The 18,614-nt window shown below is 38.6% G+C and overlaps 1 protein-coding gene across 1 annotated transcript in view; it reads left to right on the top strand.

Annotated features, from left to right (window-relative positions):
- Window positions 1-244: 244 nt before the first annotated feature.
- Window positions 245-18,614, top strand: part of GLRB (glycine receptor beta) — a 90,697-nt gene continuing 72,327 nt past the window's right edge. The window contains exon 1 of the mRNA XM_052654786.1: window positions 245-366. Within this exon, the coding sequence (XP_052510746.1) occupies window positions 245-366 (122 nt within the window). The remainder of the gene's footprint in view (window positions 367-18,614) is intronic.

Here is an 18,614-nt window from a genome sequence, read left to right as displayed (position 1 = left end):
ATAGAAAATTTTACTGAATATAATGTATTTAGTAAGCTTAAAATATGACAAAGCCTTCATGTTTGTGCATGTATGGAAGACAGATGTTTGCCAGGAGCAGTGAGAATGTGATGTACAAGCGCCCTGTCCATGGTAGCAACAGTCATAATCCTTAAAGAGTCATGTAATTGTCATTTGTCTCATGAATGTAAATATCTTCTTGTTCTTTCTTGTAGATCCATCTTCTGAAATTTAAATTTTCAAGATGAAGTTTTTATTGGCAGTGGCCTTTTTTATTTTAATTTCCTTGTGTATTGAAGAAGCCTACTCAAAAGAAAAGTCTTCAAAGAAAGGGAAGGGGAAAAAGAAGCAGTACCTATGTCCATCGTATGTCCTTCATGTCTTATATTCTTATACAGAGAGATGTTATTGCATTTTTATCAAAGTAAAGTGGTTTACTGAAACACGTCATCAGGACTATTCCAATCAGAATATGTACCCATTTGTTTCATAGGTAGAAAGTGACAGAGTGAAGAAGGCTTTAGTGTGTGAAAGCTAGTTCTCAGCTTTCAGACGAAACTAGTAGAGTTTTATCAAGTTTGTTCATGCCCTGGACTTATATAATTTTACACATCTTTTATAAAAGTAGGAAAAAAGTTATTTCTTTCTTACCATGAATTCTTTGGATACTGAGATTATGTGTTTTGAGCAAGTACCAGTTCAAAAAGTTAACTTTTTAAAAACCACTCCTAAAAATGAATATTCATTAAAAAATCAGATACCTGGAACTATAATTTTAAGGTCTATTTAATTCATATTAATGCATGGCAAGAGAAAATTCACATGTTAGATCAGTTTTCCATTTCAGTGTATTTTTTTTTTTTTTTTGGTAAAAGATTTATATTAGGAAAGTAGGATATTTCTCAGAAAATGTCATTAATTTTGAAGTTACTTGTAAAAAAAAAATCTAAGTCTAATTCCCACTCCCTCTCCACTCAGAAAAAAACCAGCAAGGTTTTGTGGTTTGGACTCCATTTTGTAAAATAAAGAGTTAATATTATTGGTGAATAATAGTATATATATAAATAACTGTCACAAAATATGTGCTTTTAGGTAGTAATGTTATAATGTATGCAGTTATCTGGAATAAAAATTAATTTGCTGATACTGATTATTTTTACATTAAGATTTCTTAAGTGCCATATTGATCTAGGGTAACGTTATTCCAGCATCATCATTATTTAAATATAGACTGTATAATTTCATAGATGTTCCATAAAAATTTTTAAGGTACATTTTAGGAAGTGTATTTTTTAAAGAAAATATATTGGAGTTTGTATTCAGGGTGGATGTTTGTATGAATATGTGAGACAGAAGTTCTGGGGCTGGTATGGTGACCCACATAAAGCCTTATTGTGCATAAATCTCTCTGTTAAACAGTACCTCCTGGTTTACAACTATAACAATTCTGCTTATTCCAGTTTACACAGTCTGATGTCAGGCCGGGTTCTGGGTGTGACAGGATGGCCCCAACTGCCTGGCTGAGTGTGACCTCCTGCCTCTGTCACTCAGCTTCACTGATACAGTTTTTGTGCAACAGCTGGGAGATGAGCGTTTTAGGGAACTGGACATGGTCAGGCCTTACTCTTCCCAAGCAAAAGGACACATTGTCTTGTTTTGGATCTTCTTTATATTAACCTTTTATTTGATAAATCATAGCATATTGACATGAACTTTTGCATTTGTCTTATAGTCCTGGTGATTCGGTTTATGCAGTCAAGTCATCTGTGATCACTGAGGAAGCTGATAGGAATCCTGTCTCCCTGCCCTTCTCCCACCCAGTCCCCCATCAAATGTCATGAACCAGAGTTCTGAATGTGGCAACTGCAAGCCTTATAAGAGTCTTTTAGAGGGCATCCTGATAGCATAGCTGGTAAAGAATCTGCTTGCAGGAGACCCTGTTCGATTCCTGGGTTGGGAAGATCCCCTGGAGAAGGGAATGGCTACCCACTCCAGTATTCTGTCCTGGAGAATTCCATGGACAGAAGAACCTGGTAGGCTGCAGTCCATGGGGTCGCAAAGAGTTGGACACAACTGAATGACTTTCACACTTACCCTTTCCCACAATTATTCTATTGCCTAGGGCTTCCCTGTTGGCTCAGATGGTAAAGAATTTGCCTGCAGTTCAGGAGACCCAGGTTGGATCCCTGGGTTGGGAAGATCTCTTGGAAAAGGGAATGGCTACCCACTCCAGTATTCTTCCTAGAGAATTCCATGGACAGGGCAGCCTGGTGGGCTACAGTCCCTGGGGTTGCAAAGAGTTGGACAAGACAGAATGACTGAACACACACACATGAACTGACTTGTATATGCTTAGGGTATCTACCATTAAGACAGATTTTTAAAGTTAAATCTGATAAAGAGTGAAACTCCGAAGGTTCTCTTTGGCACATATTGGTGATCTCTAAGTGGAAGGCCCAGTATATACCTGGTAAGCCCATATCACAGTATTTTAGATATGTTGAGAAATCTATCTCAACCACAGTAGTCAAATTTTGATTATATTACTTACTTTTGTGTAATAATAATGAGACTAAATAAAACTTATTAACAGCGGCCATAGAAATGCTACCCCAAATCCAACTTATTAAAAAGTAGATGTACTTTGGAGAGTTAGACTAGTATAATTTTTCTTTGAGCATTTTATAAGGAATTTTGATTTTAAGTGATCACTAAACCTCTGAAGGGAGAAGGCAATGGCACCCCACTCCAGTACTCTTGCCTAGAAAATCCCATGGATGGAGGAGCCTGGTAGGCCACAGTCCATGAGGTTGCTAAGAGTCAGACACGACTGAGCGACTTCACTTTGACTTTTCACTTTCATGCATTGGAGAAGGAAATGGCAACCCACTCCAGTATCCTTGCCTGGAGAATCCCAGGGACGAGGGAGCCTGGTGGGCTGCCGTCTATGGCATTGCACAGAGTCGTACACAACTGAATTAACTGAGCAGCAGCAGCAGCAAACCTCTGAAGACTAAGGTTTTTTTCTTTGAACATCCAGATTTGGAATCTCAGTTATAACAATGGGCTGAGAAAGAATATGCAAGTTATTTGCATCTCATATGGTTCAGTTTGCCCATCTTGTGTAAGTTGATTAAACATTAATCATCTTGATTAAGAGGAGTATTTAAGATCACAAAACCAAGAAGTCAGGTGGACTACTGTATACTCTTCAATATGGTGAAATTTGCCCAGTGATATTTTCATTTATTTAAACTATTTTTGGAATAGAGTTGAATAATGGAGTTGGATGGATATACACAGTTAATGTGTTGTATTCATGTTGCAAACATGAGCAAAAACTTCCCATTTTACTCTTAACTTTTCCTTCCAAAGATGAGAAATAAGGGGGAAAATGTTTTTAAATGTAGAAAAAATAAAGAATTTAGGACCCTTCATATTCTAGGTCAGCGTGAAGCTTGAATCTTATGGTAAACTTTTCCTGGCTTTTTATTATTTTTTTAACCTACATTGTTTTGAGAACCTTGACACTCACAAATTTATGCCATTATTCATTTTTTATGGTCTGCAATGAAAGCAGCAGTACCAGGTTGACAAACTACCTGATAAATTTGAGTTAAAAATTTTCAGAAATTTAGTTTCTATTAATAAATATAAAATAAACTTAAAGTTAGAAAATATATTTTTGATTAAGTCCTTGGACACTGTTTAGCTTTCTCTTTTACAGGCTGAATTTTACATTGATCTTAATCTTTTGGTCTTATTTCCTATATATTCTGCTTTAGTGGTTGTGTCCAAATCACTGACTGTAACTCCATCCATTCACTATTAACTCCTCAGGCTCTGATTTTAGCTCAGACCTCTCAGCTCAAGCCATACTCATACATCCAACTTTTCTATTAGTACCTAGTTTTCCTGTCTTGATCTTAAAACTCAATTTAAAGTGATAAAAACCAAGTATTGAAACCCTCCCCATCCTTTCCCAAAGTGGTGTTTCCATTTGCATTCTTTTCCATCCAAGCTCAGATCCTGAGGATTACCTGGGACCCTCTCTCTACCTTAGCTTCTCAAATCCAGTCAGTCATCACACAGACTCCAAGGTCAGAGTCTGCACAATGTTAGGAGTGTGTCAGTCACTCCCATCCCTATCATGACCCTGCTTTCTCTCCACCTCTCACCTGTTTTGCCTGTATTAGTTCCTTGTATTAATCTCTTTTCACTTTATTAGTCTTCTTGCTTCTTGTCCTTCATCAATTTCTACCCCACATCAACCCTAGCGTGTATTTTCTTCAATCTACTCAAGTCATTCCAGTGCTTAGAGCCCTTTTAGGGATCCCATGGCCTTCTAGAAAAGGTTATCATTTCTTGGCACAGAACTCTTGCTGAACTGGCCTCTGACTCCCCCAGCTCTATCTCTCCATCCAACCCACACCCTTACTCAGGTGTCATATACACTTGATGTTTCAGACCTCTGAAATGTTCTTCCATTTTACCAAAATGCCAGAGGTTTCCTTCTTTCATTAACTTCTGACTCAGGGCTCTTATTCAGATCCACAGCTGCAAATACTACATTTTCACTGTTGACTTCTATATGTCCAGCCCAGATTTGTCTAGAGAGCACCACACCCACACAACCAACATTTAAATCTGACTGTTCTATAAGGACCTCAAACTCAATTCCACACAAACCTTTCTGTTTGCTCTGGGAGACCTTTCCTAAGCCTAACAATCTGATTTCTATAATCACACTCTGTTCCTTTGTGGTTCCCTAATTGCCTGTCCCGTTTATAAGGCTATCCGATGATATCACCTGTAATTGTCTGCTTTCCCACTAGACTGTAAGCTCCTTGAGGGGCAGCATCTTACTGCCTTAGTCACCAGAGATCAACATAATGCCAGGTACTAAATGTACATGGAACAAACATTTGTTTAAAAAATGAATCCAAACATCAGATCATTGAATGACTTATGTCATTGTATCTAGATTTTGTTACAGTGCTGGAAAATAATATATAGATCTCTGTGGAATTTATTTAGACGTACAGTCTGAGTACTGGGAAAATTAGTTAAACTAGGGAGCTAGTACAGCATTTCAACCTGCATGATGTTTCCTGATGAAAGTTTGGCCTTGTCATGTTAAACATCTTTACCAATGGCTAAAATAAGACTGTACAAGGGAAACACTCAAATGAAATAGATGGTGGATACGTGAGGTAGAATTAAGATCTAATATGGTCTTGAATGTGCTTCCCTGGTGGCTCAGGGGTTAGAGCATCTGCCTGCAATGCGGAAGACCTGGGTTCGATCCCTGGGTCAGGAAAATCCCCTGGAGAAGGAAATGGCAACCCACTCCAGTATCCTTGCCTGGAGAATCCCATGGACGGAGGAGCCTGGTGGGCTACAGTCCACAGGGTCGCAAAGAGTCAGACACGACTGAGCAACTTAACTTTCACTTTCACTTTTCATGGTCTTGAATGGCCAAAGTGAGGGGCTGAATCTAACAAAATTGAAATATAAACTGCACTTTCTTTCAGAAAACATGTGTCCAAGTATATAGAATGGGGAAAGCATAGATTGGCAGAGAGCAAATGGAAAAAATGTTAGATGCTATTAATAGTGTTCAAAAAAAAAATGAAAGTGAAAGTGGCCCTGTTGTGTCTGACTCTTTACGACCCCATGGACTGCAAGGCTCCTGTCTGTGTAATTCTAAGGCCAAAATAATGGAGTGGATAGCTGTTCCCTTCTCCAGGGGATCTTCCTGACTCTGGAATTGAACCAGGATCTCCTGCATTGCAGGCAAATTGTTTCCCTCCTGAGCTACCAGGGAAGCCCTATTTATAATATATTAATATTGTAACCAGTATATTAACAGGTAACCATGACACAGATGAAGCATTATGTAACATAATATAGTATAATAGAGAATAGTATATTAGAATATACATGATACAGATGAGTAACTATATACTTTCTTTCCATATCTTTCTCAGCTGTATATAACTATATTTAGTTACTTAAGAAAGAAACTAGTGTTAATATTTTACTAATTCTGTGTTAAGCATATTACTTCACTTAAAAGAATTCAGTTATTTAGAGCAGGTTTTACAGAGCTTTCTGTACTGTGATAGTTGGTACTTTCAGGGGAGAGAAATAAGAATAGTTGAGGTAATTACCATAATGTCATATTTGGAAGAGCTAAAAGAACTGAGGTATTTGACAGTTGTCTTCAATTTTTTGAAAAATTGTGATTTAGATGAGAAAGTCTTTGCTGCTTGACACCAATAGTTAAAACAAGGACTAATGAGTAGAAGACACGAGGAGGAATATTTTTGGCTGCAAATTAGGAAGAATTTTCTGATAGCAGTCTGCCAGATATAATTGCCTAGGCAGGGAGATAGTGGAGTTCCCAGTGACTCCAAGCACTCAGCCATGGGGAATAATCGCTTGGCGGCATATTTTATAGAAAGTTTGGGTGTTGAATAGGTGGTTAGGCCAGATGGCAATATTTATGGACATTTCAGTTTGTGAGATTTTAAAGATTCTTTGATTCTAATATATTGTATGTGATGATAGCCTTATGACTATCCAACAGTAGAATGATACAGAATCATCTTTTAAAAATTTTATCTCCATCCAGACTTAAATAGATCAGCTGCTATTTTTGGTGCATTGTCTTGGAAAGCTCTACCATATAAAATAAATATATCTTGGTCTAATAATAAGAATTTAACAACTTTCAGTGATAGCATTTCTTCTTGAAATTTCATGAGTAATCAGATATTTTTTAGTATCTTTTAAAACCACACCATCTTTTTTTCTGGAATAAGCGTGTTAAGCTACTATTAATTTCAAGAAATAGTCATTGACAGATGACAAATATAAATTATCTAATGAATGCCTGCCATAATTGATATGCAGGAGGCATAGATTTGTATTTATGTCTCTATTGTATATGAAACCAGAACTTTCTAAAATATACTTACAGAATTCTTGATTGAATAAGCAAAAGCAAAACAAAATAGAATTATCACAACCAAAACCAAAACATAATTTATCATGTTTATTTGTGCTCATGGCAGACATAATAACACTTTTTAATACTGAATTTGGCCAGATCATAACCTTTTGGTACATATTACCTTTTTCTGCATCACTGAGTTAGGGAACCTTCTACTGTTAATGAAGGACTGTTTGAATTTCACCTGCTCACTCACTGATAGGTGTAACTAATATGCTTGCAAGCTACGTTTGAAATCTCCTTTCTCGGGCTTCCCTGATAGCTCAGTTGATAAAGAATCTGCCTGCAATGCAGGAGACCCCGGTTTGATTCCTGGGTCTGGAAGATCTGCTGGAGAAGGGATAGGCTACCCACTCCAGTTTTGTTGGGTTTCCCTTGTGTCTCAGCTGGTAAAGAATCTGCCTGCAAAAAAAAAGAAGAATCTGCCTGCAGTGCAGGAGACCTGGATTCAATCTCTGAGTTGGAAGGATCCCCTGGAGAAGGGGAAGGCTACTCACTCCAGTATTCTGACCTGGAGAATTCCATGGACTGTATGGTCTATGGGACCGCAAAGAGTCGGACATGACTGAGAGACTTTCACTTCTCCCATTTTGGGCCCATATTTCTATCTTAGGTGTGAAGAAGCTATATAAGAAGCCCTTACTTGATACTTGATGAGGCAATGGCACCCCACTCCAGTATTCTTGCCTGGAAAATCCCATGGACGGAGGAGCCTGGTAGGCTGTAGTCCATGGGGTCCCTAAGAGTCGGACACGACTGAGCGACTTCACTTTCACTTTTCACTTTCATGCATTGGAAGAGGAAATGGAAACCCACTCCAGTGTTCTTGCCTGGAGAATCCCAGGGATGGTGGAGCCTGATGGGCTGCCATCTATGGGGTCGCACAGAGTCGGACACTACTGAAGCAACTTAGCAGCAGCAGCAGCTGTTATTTCTGAGTGTGTGGTCATGTTTGCGTGTATTTATCTTCTTAATGATCTTTCTGTCAAACTGTTGGTGCACGCATGCTCAGTCATCTCCTACTCTTTGCAAATCTATGGACTGTAGCCCACGAGGCTCCTCTGTCCCTGGGATTCTCCAGGCAAGAATACTGGAGTGGGTTACCATTTCCTCCTCCAGGGGATCTTCTTGACCTAGGGATTCTATCTCCTGTGTCTCCTGCATTAGCAGGCAGATTATTTACCACTGAGCCACCTGGGAAGCCCTCTTACTGTTGGCACTCTAGCTTTAAAATCATGGCATAAAGATTTGTGGTTCTCTCTGTGTGTAATGGGAAACAATATGACTTATTTTTACCAGTTTGTTCACAATCTGAGAAAGTTGTGTGTGTATAAATGTGTTCGAGAATTTTTTGTCTCCTTGAGAGAGCTGTCGTACCATTTAATGATAGCATCTGTATACAGCAGTTCTGTGTAGTAAGGAGGGTTGGATTACTGTGAATGATTAAAGCCATCATGTGTTTTGTAAATAATGTTAGCCATTTTCTTCCTATTCTGATTTTTTTGCCTACTATGAAGTAGGACTTCCCTGGTGGCTCAGACGGTAAAGTGTCTGTCTACAATGCAGGAGACCTGGGTTCGATCCCTGGGTTGGGAAGATCCCCTGGAGAAGGAAATGGCAATCCACTCCAGGACTATTGCCTGGAAAATCCCATGGACAGAGGAGCCTGGTAGGCTACAGTCCTTGGGGTCGCAAAGAGTTGGACATGACTGAGCGACTTCACTTTCGCTTTTTATGCATTAATAGTAATTAATTCTATTAATATAATGGGTTGATTTTTCAACTACCTAATGGGAATGTTCAAGATAAATACATTGGCAAGAAAAATGGAATGCTGGAGAGCCTGTACAATGGATGCAATTGAAAATTGCCTATATTATTATCACTATAACGAAGTAGAGCAAATTTTTCATCGATGGGCAGTTATGTATTTTCTTACTAGCCATTGAACAGTTCTAATTTAATGACATGCTATTATTTTGCAGTCAGTTGAATTAATGATCTTCCTTTTACAAATAATTCCCTAGGTTTTAAAATAAGCTTCTTCCTTATTTCAGTTATTTGGGCATGAAGCTTAAATGCAACCTGTGTTCTCTTAAAGTGATCTCCTATATCTGTCCTATTCATTGCATCTGTGCTTACCACCATGTTCAACATATCTGCTACAATAGCTGCATACTTATTTACTGTATTTTTTGTCTGCTCATTATTATTCACCTTATATATTTTTTCCATTTTCATCTTGTTAATCTTATGTTCAAGACCCACAGTGTTGTCTTATTCTTTGATGGATCCAGGGCAGACTCTTCATTATGACTTTGAAAGGCCTCTCTGATTTACATGCAGAACTTTGCATAAAACTACTTTCTTATCTCAGAAAGGCCAGTCTGTCATTATGCCAGTCTGCCACTTATGCTTAGACAGGCTTTTGGTGAGGATGACAGTTCAGTTCAGTTCAGTCACTCAGTCGTGTCGGATTCTTTGCGACCCCATGCATTACAGCATGCCAGGCTTCCCTGTCCATCATCAACTCCCGGAGTTCACTCAAACTCACGTCCATCGAGTCGGTGATGCCATCCAGCCATCTCATCCTCTGTCGTCCCCTTCTCCTCCTGCCTCCAATCCCTCCCAGCATCAGAGTCTTTTCCAATGAGTCAACTCTTCGCATGAGGTGGCCAAAGTACTGGAGTTTCAGCTTTAGCATCATTCCTTCCAAAGAAATCCCAGGACTGATCTTCTTCAGAATGGACTGGTTGGATCCCCTTGTAGTCCAAGGGATGACAACTTCCTGCTTAATCTATGTGGTCCTTCCAGGCACATCTCAGCTATTACCTTGCTTTATGAAATTAAAAAATATATATATTTTATATTGGAGTATAGTTGATTAACAATGTTGTGTTAGTTTCAGGTATACAGCAAAGTGACTTAGACATATGTATGTGTATGTATTATATATATATATATATATATATATATATATATATATAATATATTCCTTTTCAAATTATTTTCCCATTTAGATTGCTACAGAATATTGAGTATAGTTCTCTGTGCTATACATGAGGTCCTTGTTTATTTTATATATAATGGTATTTGTCAATATCAAACTCCCAATTTATCTCTCCTCCTACCTTTCCTCTGGGTAACCATGTTTGTTTCCTATGTCTATGAGTGAGTTTCTGTTTTGTAAATAAGTTCATCATATTACCTTGCCTAATGAAACTTGTAAAATGATTAGAAATTTCCATTGAGAAAAATATTAATACAAATTAATAGCATGCTGAAGTTGTTAATAAATTGAGTTCTTAGACCTTGATGGAAATACAGTGTTTAGATAGAAAAGAATGTTAATTTCCTGGCAGGTATATCATAACTGGAACCTTGTGTGGAATTCTGGCTGCTGTTGTTTATGAGGGTTGGATTTACATGAGAATTTCTTCCAAGAACCATGATCAGGGTTTGCTGGAACATGAAAGTCTGTGGTTTGATTGATTGTACTCTGAGTTGTTTTCTTTAAGAATAGATGAGGAGTTTGTATTTAGACCTCAAGTTACAGAACCAAGACCAGAGAGAGAAACATACAAGAAGACATTTCAGTTTTATAGTTTAGGATATAACTATCCAAAGAAAAAATGAATTTCCTTGGGTGGTTCTTTGCCACCAGAGTGATCAACATGCTTGGCTAGGGACAACACCCAGACCAGGCGTCACTGGGAAGCTTGATTAGACTTTATGATTAAAACTAAAATTAAACTTCTTCTTGACCTCCTAGAATTCTTTTTGTTTATCTTGTATATTTTGACACTTGATTAGATTTAATATTATTACTCTGTATATGATAGCTTTTATTTTCTGACTAAAATGTTTATATTAACTCTAGCTAAATTACAAATACTTGAGATGAGATGTGCACTCTCTCCACTTTCATTATAGTATATACACTTTAACTTAGTATGCATAAATGAAGCTCTTATGCAAAGAATTTTGATGTAGGCAGAATATATATATATTTAAATATGTATATACTTTATGAAAGTGTATGTGTATATATAAATAGAGTTTCTCTATATAGTTTCTTATATAGAATATAGATATGAATATGTAGTTCCATATGAAATTATATATATAATTTCATAAATTATATAGTTTCATATTCTGCCTACTTCAGAGTTCTTTGTATTTGAGCTCTGTTTGTATTAATACTTAATCAAATGGAATCAGACAGGTGACGGAGTATATAGAAAAATCATAAGTTAATCATAAATTAATTCAGCGGCTCCCTGGGGCCCTATTTAGAGATCAGCTTGGAACATGTGCCATTTAAATTCCCTCTGTATTTCTGTTTAATCTTGATGGAATAAACACTGTAATTGGAGAGAAGGAGCACTGCTGTATCTCAGAACTATTGCTGATGGGCTTTATGATTTTCCATAAGCCATTTAATTTATCTTGGTATCAATTTTCTCACTGCATGGTGAAACAGTTTATCTCAGTAGTCTCCTCATTTCATTTATTTATTCCAGTTCTATCTATTATGATACAATCCTGTTTTATTTATGATTGTTTTGGTACCTTAATATTCAGGGCTATTTTTTTTGTCACAATCTTTTTGTTTTCTGATTTAGAACCAATCAAGCCTAAAAAATGGAAAGAGAATATACAAAATTCTATTTCTTAAGCAAGTTAATTACTAAGTGATATGATTGCAGATTTGACTTAGCAAAATATAGGTATGTAACTGTCCTTCCAAATCAAAGAATGGCATGTGTCCAAGGTGAATAATCAGTGTTCTTAGCTCTATAATTCTTTTTTAAATTTTTTAAATTTTACTTTATTTTACTTTACAATACTGTATTGGTTTTGCCAGACATCAACATGAGTCCGCCACGGGTGTACACGTGTTCCCAATCCTGAACCCCCCTCCCACCTCCCTCCCCATGCCGTCTCTCTGGGTCATCCCAGTGCACCAGCCCCAAGCATCCTGTATCCTGCATCGAACCTAGACTGGTGATTCGTTTCTTATATGATATTATACATATTTCAATGCCATTCTCCCAAATCATCCCACCCTCTCCCTCTCCCACAGAGTCCAAAAGACTGTTCTATACATGTGTGTCTCTTTTGCTGTCTCACATACAGGGTTATCGTGATGATCTTTCTAAATTCCATATATATGTGTTAATATACTGTATTGGTGTTTTTCTTTGTGGCTTACTTCACTCTGTATAATCGGCCCCAGTTTCATCTACCTCATTAGAACTGATTTAAATGTATTCTTTTTAATGGCTGAGTAATACCAATTAGCTCTATAATTCTTTACAAGTTATAATTATCAAAATGTGGAATTTGACTCACAAACTTATGCCTTGTGTTTGCTTTTTGTTTCTTTTGGAGGTGAATGCTTTCTGTAATGCAGTACAGCGTGCAGTAGCTTTGCAGAAGTTTCCTGTATTCTCACTATGCTACTGCCTGAAAAAGGCACATCACTGCTGTCCTCCTGAGAACAGAGAACTCTTCATAAATGAGTTCTTCTGGCCCCAACATTTTTATGGAAATTTACATGTAGAATTCATAAAGCAAATTATTCAAATTTATGTACGTATAAATAGCTCCTCTGAGAAATGATGTAAATAGGAAATTACATTTCTCAGAGCTCTGATTGGAATAATAGCAAAACACTGATTAAATCACTAATAGACTCTGTTAAAGAATGTGAAATATCTGACCTGTACGAGTCCTCCTGTGAGAAGACAGTGGTAGGAATTCATGATGATTCAGGATTCAGGGAGGTTTAGGACTCTGAGCCTGAGAGTAACCAAATAGAATAGGCCCACCTTTAGTGAGTGGATTTGCAGCCTTCTGTGCATCACTGTTCAGCTCTGATTTACACCATGAACCTTGCGGCTGAGACACCCCCAAGGTCTTATTGCAACATTCTTTGATATCTCCTAGAAGTTCCAAATTTATTTGATTAGAATGTCTATAATATTTTTATTTCATTTTCCAAATGTTGCTTGGAATCTCCGTTGGTTTGTTTTGTGTGTTGATCTCGCCTTTTCTGGGTCTTCATTGCGGGGCCTCCACATTTACTTGGCTCTTAGTGGCTCCATTGTTCTCTTTTCCTAACAGCGGTTTCAGTCCTTGATCAACACCCCTTTCAGTCCTTGCCTACAGTGTGAACTTCAGCTTTAAAGGAAAAGAAAAAATAGAAGCCACTGGACAGTTGCTCCCCGAACCCCTCCTTCTTCCCTCCAAAGCTGCCCATGACATCATCCTTTCTCTTGTTGCCTCCTGACCTAGAGGAAGGGTCTTGGATTCCACCCCCCACGCCTCTGAGACTTCCCCATCACTGCACTCAGCTCTACCATGTGTCATCATCTTCTCTTCTTTGGCTCTTTTTCCCAAGGGCTTAAAAATATGCTGAAGTTTCGCCTACCTGAAAAAGTGTGTAATTTTTTTTTTAACTTTTAATTTTTGTTTGGGTATAGCCAATTAACAACATCATGATATTTTCAGGTGAAAAGCAAAGGAACTTAATCATACATATACATGTGTCCATTCTCCCCCTAAACTCCCCTCTCGTCCAGACTACCACATAACAGTGAGCAGAGTTCCTTGTGCTATACAGTAGATCCTTATTCACTATCATCCATTTAAAATATTAAAAGTGAGTAGTTTTTATATTCCTGTTTCATCAACTTTGTTTCTTCCCCTATGTTCATTGTCATGCTTCTTAAAGTGACAGCCCACAGCAGCCTCTACTTTCTCAGCTCTGTTGTTCAGTTGCCCAGTCATATCCAACTCTTTACGACCTCATGGATGGAAGCACGCCAGGCCTCTCTGGCCTCACGGTCTCCCAAAGTTTGCCCAAGTTCATGTCCATTGCATCGGTGATGCCGCCCAGCCGTCTAATGCTCTGATGCCCTCTTCTCCTTCTGCTCTCAGTCTTTCCCAGCATTAGGGACTTTTCCAATCAGTCAGCTCTTTGCATTTGGTGATCAAAATACTGGAACTTCAGCTTTAGCATCAGTCCTTCCAATGAGTGTCCAGTTAACCCTTAAGATTAACTGGTTTGATCTCCTTGCTGTCCAGGGGACTCATGACTCTTCTCCAGCACCACTTTGGCATTCTGCCTTCTTTATGGTTCAGCTCTCACAGCCGTATGTGACCGCTGGGGAGACTATAGCCTTGACTATATGGTTGGTTCATTGTTGGCAGAGTAAAGTCTCTGCTTTTCAACACACTGTCTAGCTTTGTCACAGCTTTCCTGCCAAGAAGCAATCTTCTGATTTCATGGCTGCAGTCACCATCTGCAATAATTTTAGAACCAAGAAGAGGAAATCTGTCACTGCATCCACCTTTTCTCCTTCTATTTGCCATGAAGTAATGGGGCCAGGTGCCATAATCTTAGCTTTTTTACTATTTAGTCTTAAGCTAGCTCTTTCACTCTCCTCCTTCATCTTCATCACAAGGCACTTTTGTTCCTCTTCACCTTCTGGCATTAAAGTGGTATCATCTGCATATCTTGATCTCTTCAGCATCTACTAGGTCTTTACCATTTATGTCCTTTATTGTGCCCATCTTTGGGCAAAATGTTCCCTTGATATTTCCAATTTCCCTGAAGAGATCTCTAGTATTTCCCCTTCTGTTGTTTGCTTCTAATTTTATACACTGTTCATTGAAGAAGGCCTTCTTGTCTCTCCATGCTGTTCTTTAGAAATCTGCATTTAGTTGGGCATACCTTTCCCTTTCTCGCTGGCTTTTCACTTTTCTTCTTTCTTTAGCTATTTGTAAGGCCTCCTCAGATAACCACTTTGCCTTCTTGCTTTTCTTTTTCTCTGGGATGGTTTTGTTTACTGCTTCCCATACAGTATTACGGAGCTCCATTCATAGTTCTTCAGGCACACTTTCTCCAAGTTCTAATCCCTTGAATCTATTCGTTACCTCCACTGCATATTTATAGGGGATTAAACTTAAGTCATATCTGGCTGGCATAGTGATTTTCCCTGCTTTCTTTAGTTTAAGCCTGAATTTTGCTATGAGAAGCTGATGATCTGAGCCACAGTCAGCTCCAGGTCTTGTTTTTGCTAACTGTATACAGCTTTTCCATTTTTGGCTACAAAGAATGTAATCAATTTGATTTTGGTATTAACCATTTGGTGATGTCCACATGTAAAGTTGTCTCTTGTGTTGTTGAAAAAAGGTATTTGCTATGACCAATGGCTTCTCTTGGCAGAATTCAGTTAGCCTCTGCCCTGATTCATTTTGTTCTCCAAGGCCAAACTTGTCTGTTACTCCAGGTATCTCTTGAGTTCGTACTTTTGCGCTCCAATCTCCAATGATGAATAGAATATCTTTTTTTTTTTTTTAATTTGATGTTAGTTCTAGGAGGTCTTCTAGGTCTTCATAGAACTAATGAATTTCAGCTTCTTTGGCATCAGTGATAGGGACATAGACTTGGCTTACTGTGATGTTGAATGGCTCGCCTTGGAAATGAACTGAGATCGTTCTGTTATTTTTCAGGTTGCACACAAGTACTGTATTTTATACTCTTTTGTTGATTATGAGGACTACTCCATTTCTTTTATGGGATTCTCGCCCACTATATATTCTATATATACACTACTATACTATATGCTATTTCCCTGATGGCTCAGGATAAAGCGTCTGCCTGGAATACAGGAGACTCGGGTTTGATCACTGGGTTGGGAAGATCCCCTGGAGAAGGAAATGGCAACCCACTCCAGTACTCTTGCCTGGAGAATCCCATGGACAGAGGAGCCTGGAGGGCTACAGTCCACAGGGTCGCAAAGAGTCGGACACGACTGAGTGACTTGACTTCACTTCATACTGTATACTGTACTATATAGTATATTATATAGAATATATTCTACTATATATTCTATATAGTAGATATAATGGTCATCTGAAATAAATTCATCCAATCCCATCCATTTTAGTTCATTGACTCCCAAGATTTTGATGTTTATTCTTACCATCTCCTGTTTGACCACATCCAATTTACCTTGATTCAGTAACCTAACATTCCAGGTTCATATGCAATACTGTTCTTTGCAGCATCAGATTTTACTTTCATCACCAGAAATCCTCAAGTGAGCATCGTTTCCGCTTTGGCCCAGCCACTTCATTCTTTCTGGGGCTATTAGTAGTTCTCCTCCATTCTTCCCCAGTAGCATATTGGACACCTTCCAACCTGGGAAGTTGCCATATCTTTCATTGTCATATCTTTGTCCTTTCATACAGTTATGAGGTTCTCATGGTAAGTATACTGGGGTGGTTTGCTGTTCCCTCCTTCAGTGGATCACGTTTTGTCAGAACTCTCTACAATGAACCATCCATCTTGGCATGCCTCATAGCTTCATCAAATTACACAAGCCCTTAGCCACAACAAAGCAGTGATCCATGAAGGGGGATCACTGAGATCATTCTCAGCTCTAATTCACTATTTTTTCCTTTTTTTCCCTGAATTTCTTTGAATTACAAAAGCCAGACATTACTGTTATAACAAAGGAAGCAATGCAACCTCATTAATTCTCCCATTCACGTTGACTCCTGTCACCATTCTCTTTTTCCCTTTATTTATTCATTATTTACTTATTTGTTGTTATGTGTGCACTTTCTCTAATTGCTTCCTGGTGGCTCAGAGGTTAAAGTGTCTGCCTGCAATGTGGGAGACCTGAGTTCGATCCCTGGGTCAGGAAGATCCCTTGGAAAAGGAAATGGCAACCCACTCCAGTATTCTTGACTGGAGAATCCCATGGACGGAGGAGCCTGGTGGGCTAACGTCCACAGAGTTGCAAAGAGTAGGACACGACTGAGCGACTTCACTTTCACTTTCTCTAATTGCAGGGAGCAGGGACTAATCTAGTTTCAGTGCTTAGGTTTCTTATTGGGGTGACTTGTTGCAGAACAAGGGCTCTAGGGTGAGGGCTCAGTAGCTATGGCACACGGGCTTCATTGCCTCGTGGCAAGAGGAATCTTCCTGGACTAAGGATTGAACCCATGACCCCTACATTGGCAGGTGGATTCTCAGCCACTGGACCACCAGGGAAGTCCAGCCATTCTGTTTTTTGATGAAGATATTCATTTTGTCCCTTTAAAGAAAATATGCTAAATTTGTTTTGAGACCTTGTAATATTTGATAAGGACTAATGTTTGTCTTCTGTGTTCTGAAATGACCATGTCCCCCACCAGTCCCAATTTGCCTTCCAGCATGTATCTGGTTAGACACCTTCCCTAGCTATTCCTTTATGTCTGTCAAGAAATAGTGGATTTTACCAGATATCCATAGCCTCAGTGCTGCTAGAGGTTCATCCTTGGTCCTTTTATTTTCTTAGCACTTTCCTCCTAAGTTCTACCTGTATCTGTGGGTTATGCATACATCCTTATCTCAGGTGTAGTTATTCTTGTGAATTCCAGTTAATTATTTGTAACTTCCCCTGGATCTCAGAGTTAATGTATCAAGCTGGCTCTGCTCTCAACCTTCCTTAGCTTTGCACCTGGCCTTTCATGAGAAAGGGCTTAAATATCTTCCATTCTGTCCCAGGCATTCACCTTGATCATCTCATCTTTATTAATGTGGATATTAATGTGGACAGATATTAATGTGGAATTAATTGAATTGATACAGAAGAGGAAGAATGGGATTGAAATTCAGAAAAATGGGGTTCTAGTTCACTCTGTCACTAACTTTCTTTGTGTCCTCAGATAAGTTGCTGTGGACCTTAATAGTCTTGATCTGTAAAATGAAAGAACTGCCAAAAGAATTAATGAATTTTTCATATTCAATGGAAGAGAAGTTTGCTCTGGAGGTTTAATAGGTGGGAACAACGTTGTCTTGAGCACAAAGGGACTATTCTGGGATGGATCACTTAGTACATTTGTGACCTTTCTTTTGCCCCACCTGTGCTCAGTTCTCTTATCTGTAAAATAGAAATGATGAACTGGTTTACAGTGTTTATCTGACAATATAATTTGGCATTGTGTATGAAATTATCTTTTGAACCCTAAACATTCTGTAAAGTGGACTGCCTGTGTTTGTGATATTGAGTTTCTTTGAAAGAGCTCAAAGGGGTTTTGCATATGTTACATGATTCTAGCTGTTATTCTTCTATTGTGACTTAAGCTAATTTTTAGAGACAGAAAACCTAATTTTACAGCTAAACAATACCTGTGTCACTTTATTGCACATATTCTCCTAACATTCAGGATTTTAGGACTGGGGTGAGTACAACACATGTCCCACCTATCTGTGCCAGGCCAGCACTGTGAGCTATGTGTGAGACTCAGAGCTGGGCAGATTCTCAGATGAGTTGATACAACAGGCAGTGCCACCCTCCCTTTACACATGAGCAACTTGTGGCATGTGTTTCTTAAGGTCATAAGATTAGTCAGTGATATTCCAGTGATACTCTCTGGTGGGTATTGTGGCTCATTTTTTTGATCATTGGGTACATGTCATAGTTTATCCTGTTTATCTAGGAGATAAGAATGCTGGGGTCCCAGGAGGTAAGATTTTTTTTGCCAAGGGCATAGTCCTGGCCAGGAGCCAGAGGGGAACATAGACTTCTGATTT

The sequence above is a fragment of the Budorcas taxicolor genome, chromosome 17 (genome assembly GCF_023091745.1).
Source record: "Budorcas taxicolor isolate Tak-1 chromosome 17, Takin1.1, whole genome shotgun sequence".
Lineage (NCBI taxonomy): Eukaryota > Metazoa > Chordata > Mammalia > Artiodactyla > Bovidae > Budorcas > Budorcas taxicolor.
The sequence above is the reverse complement of the archived record's forward strand: the minus strand, read 5'-3'. Positions and strand labels throughout refer to the sequence as shown.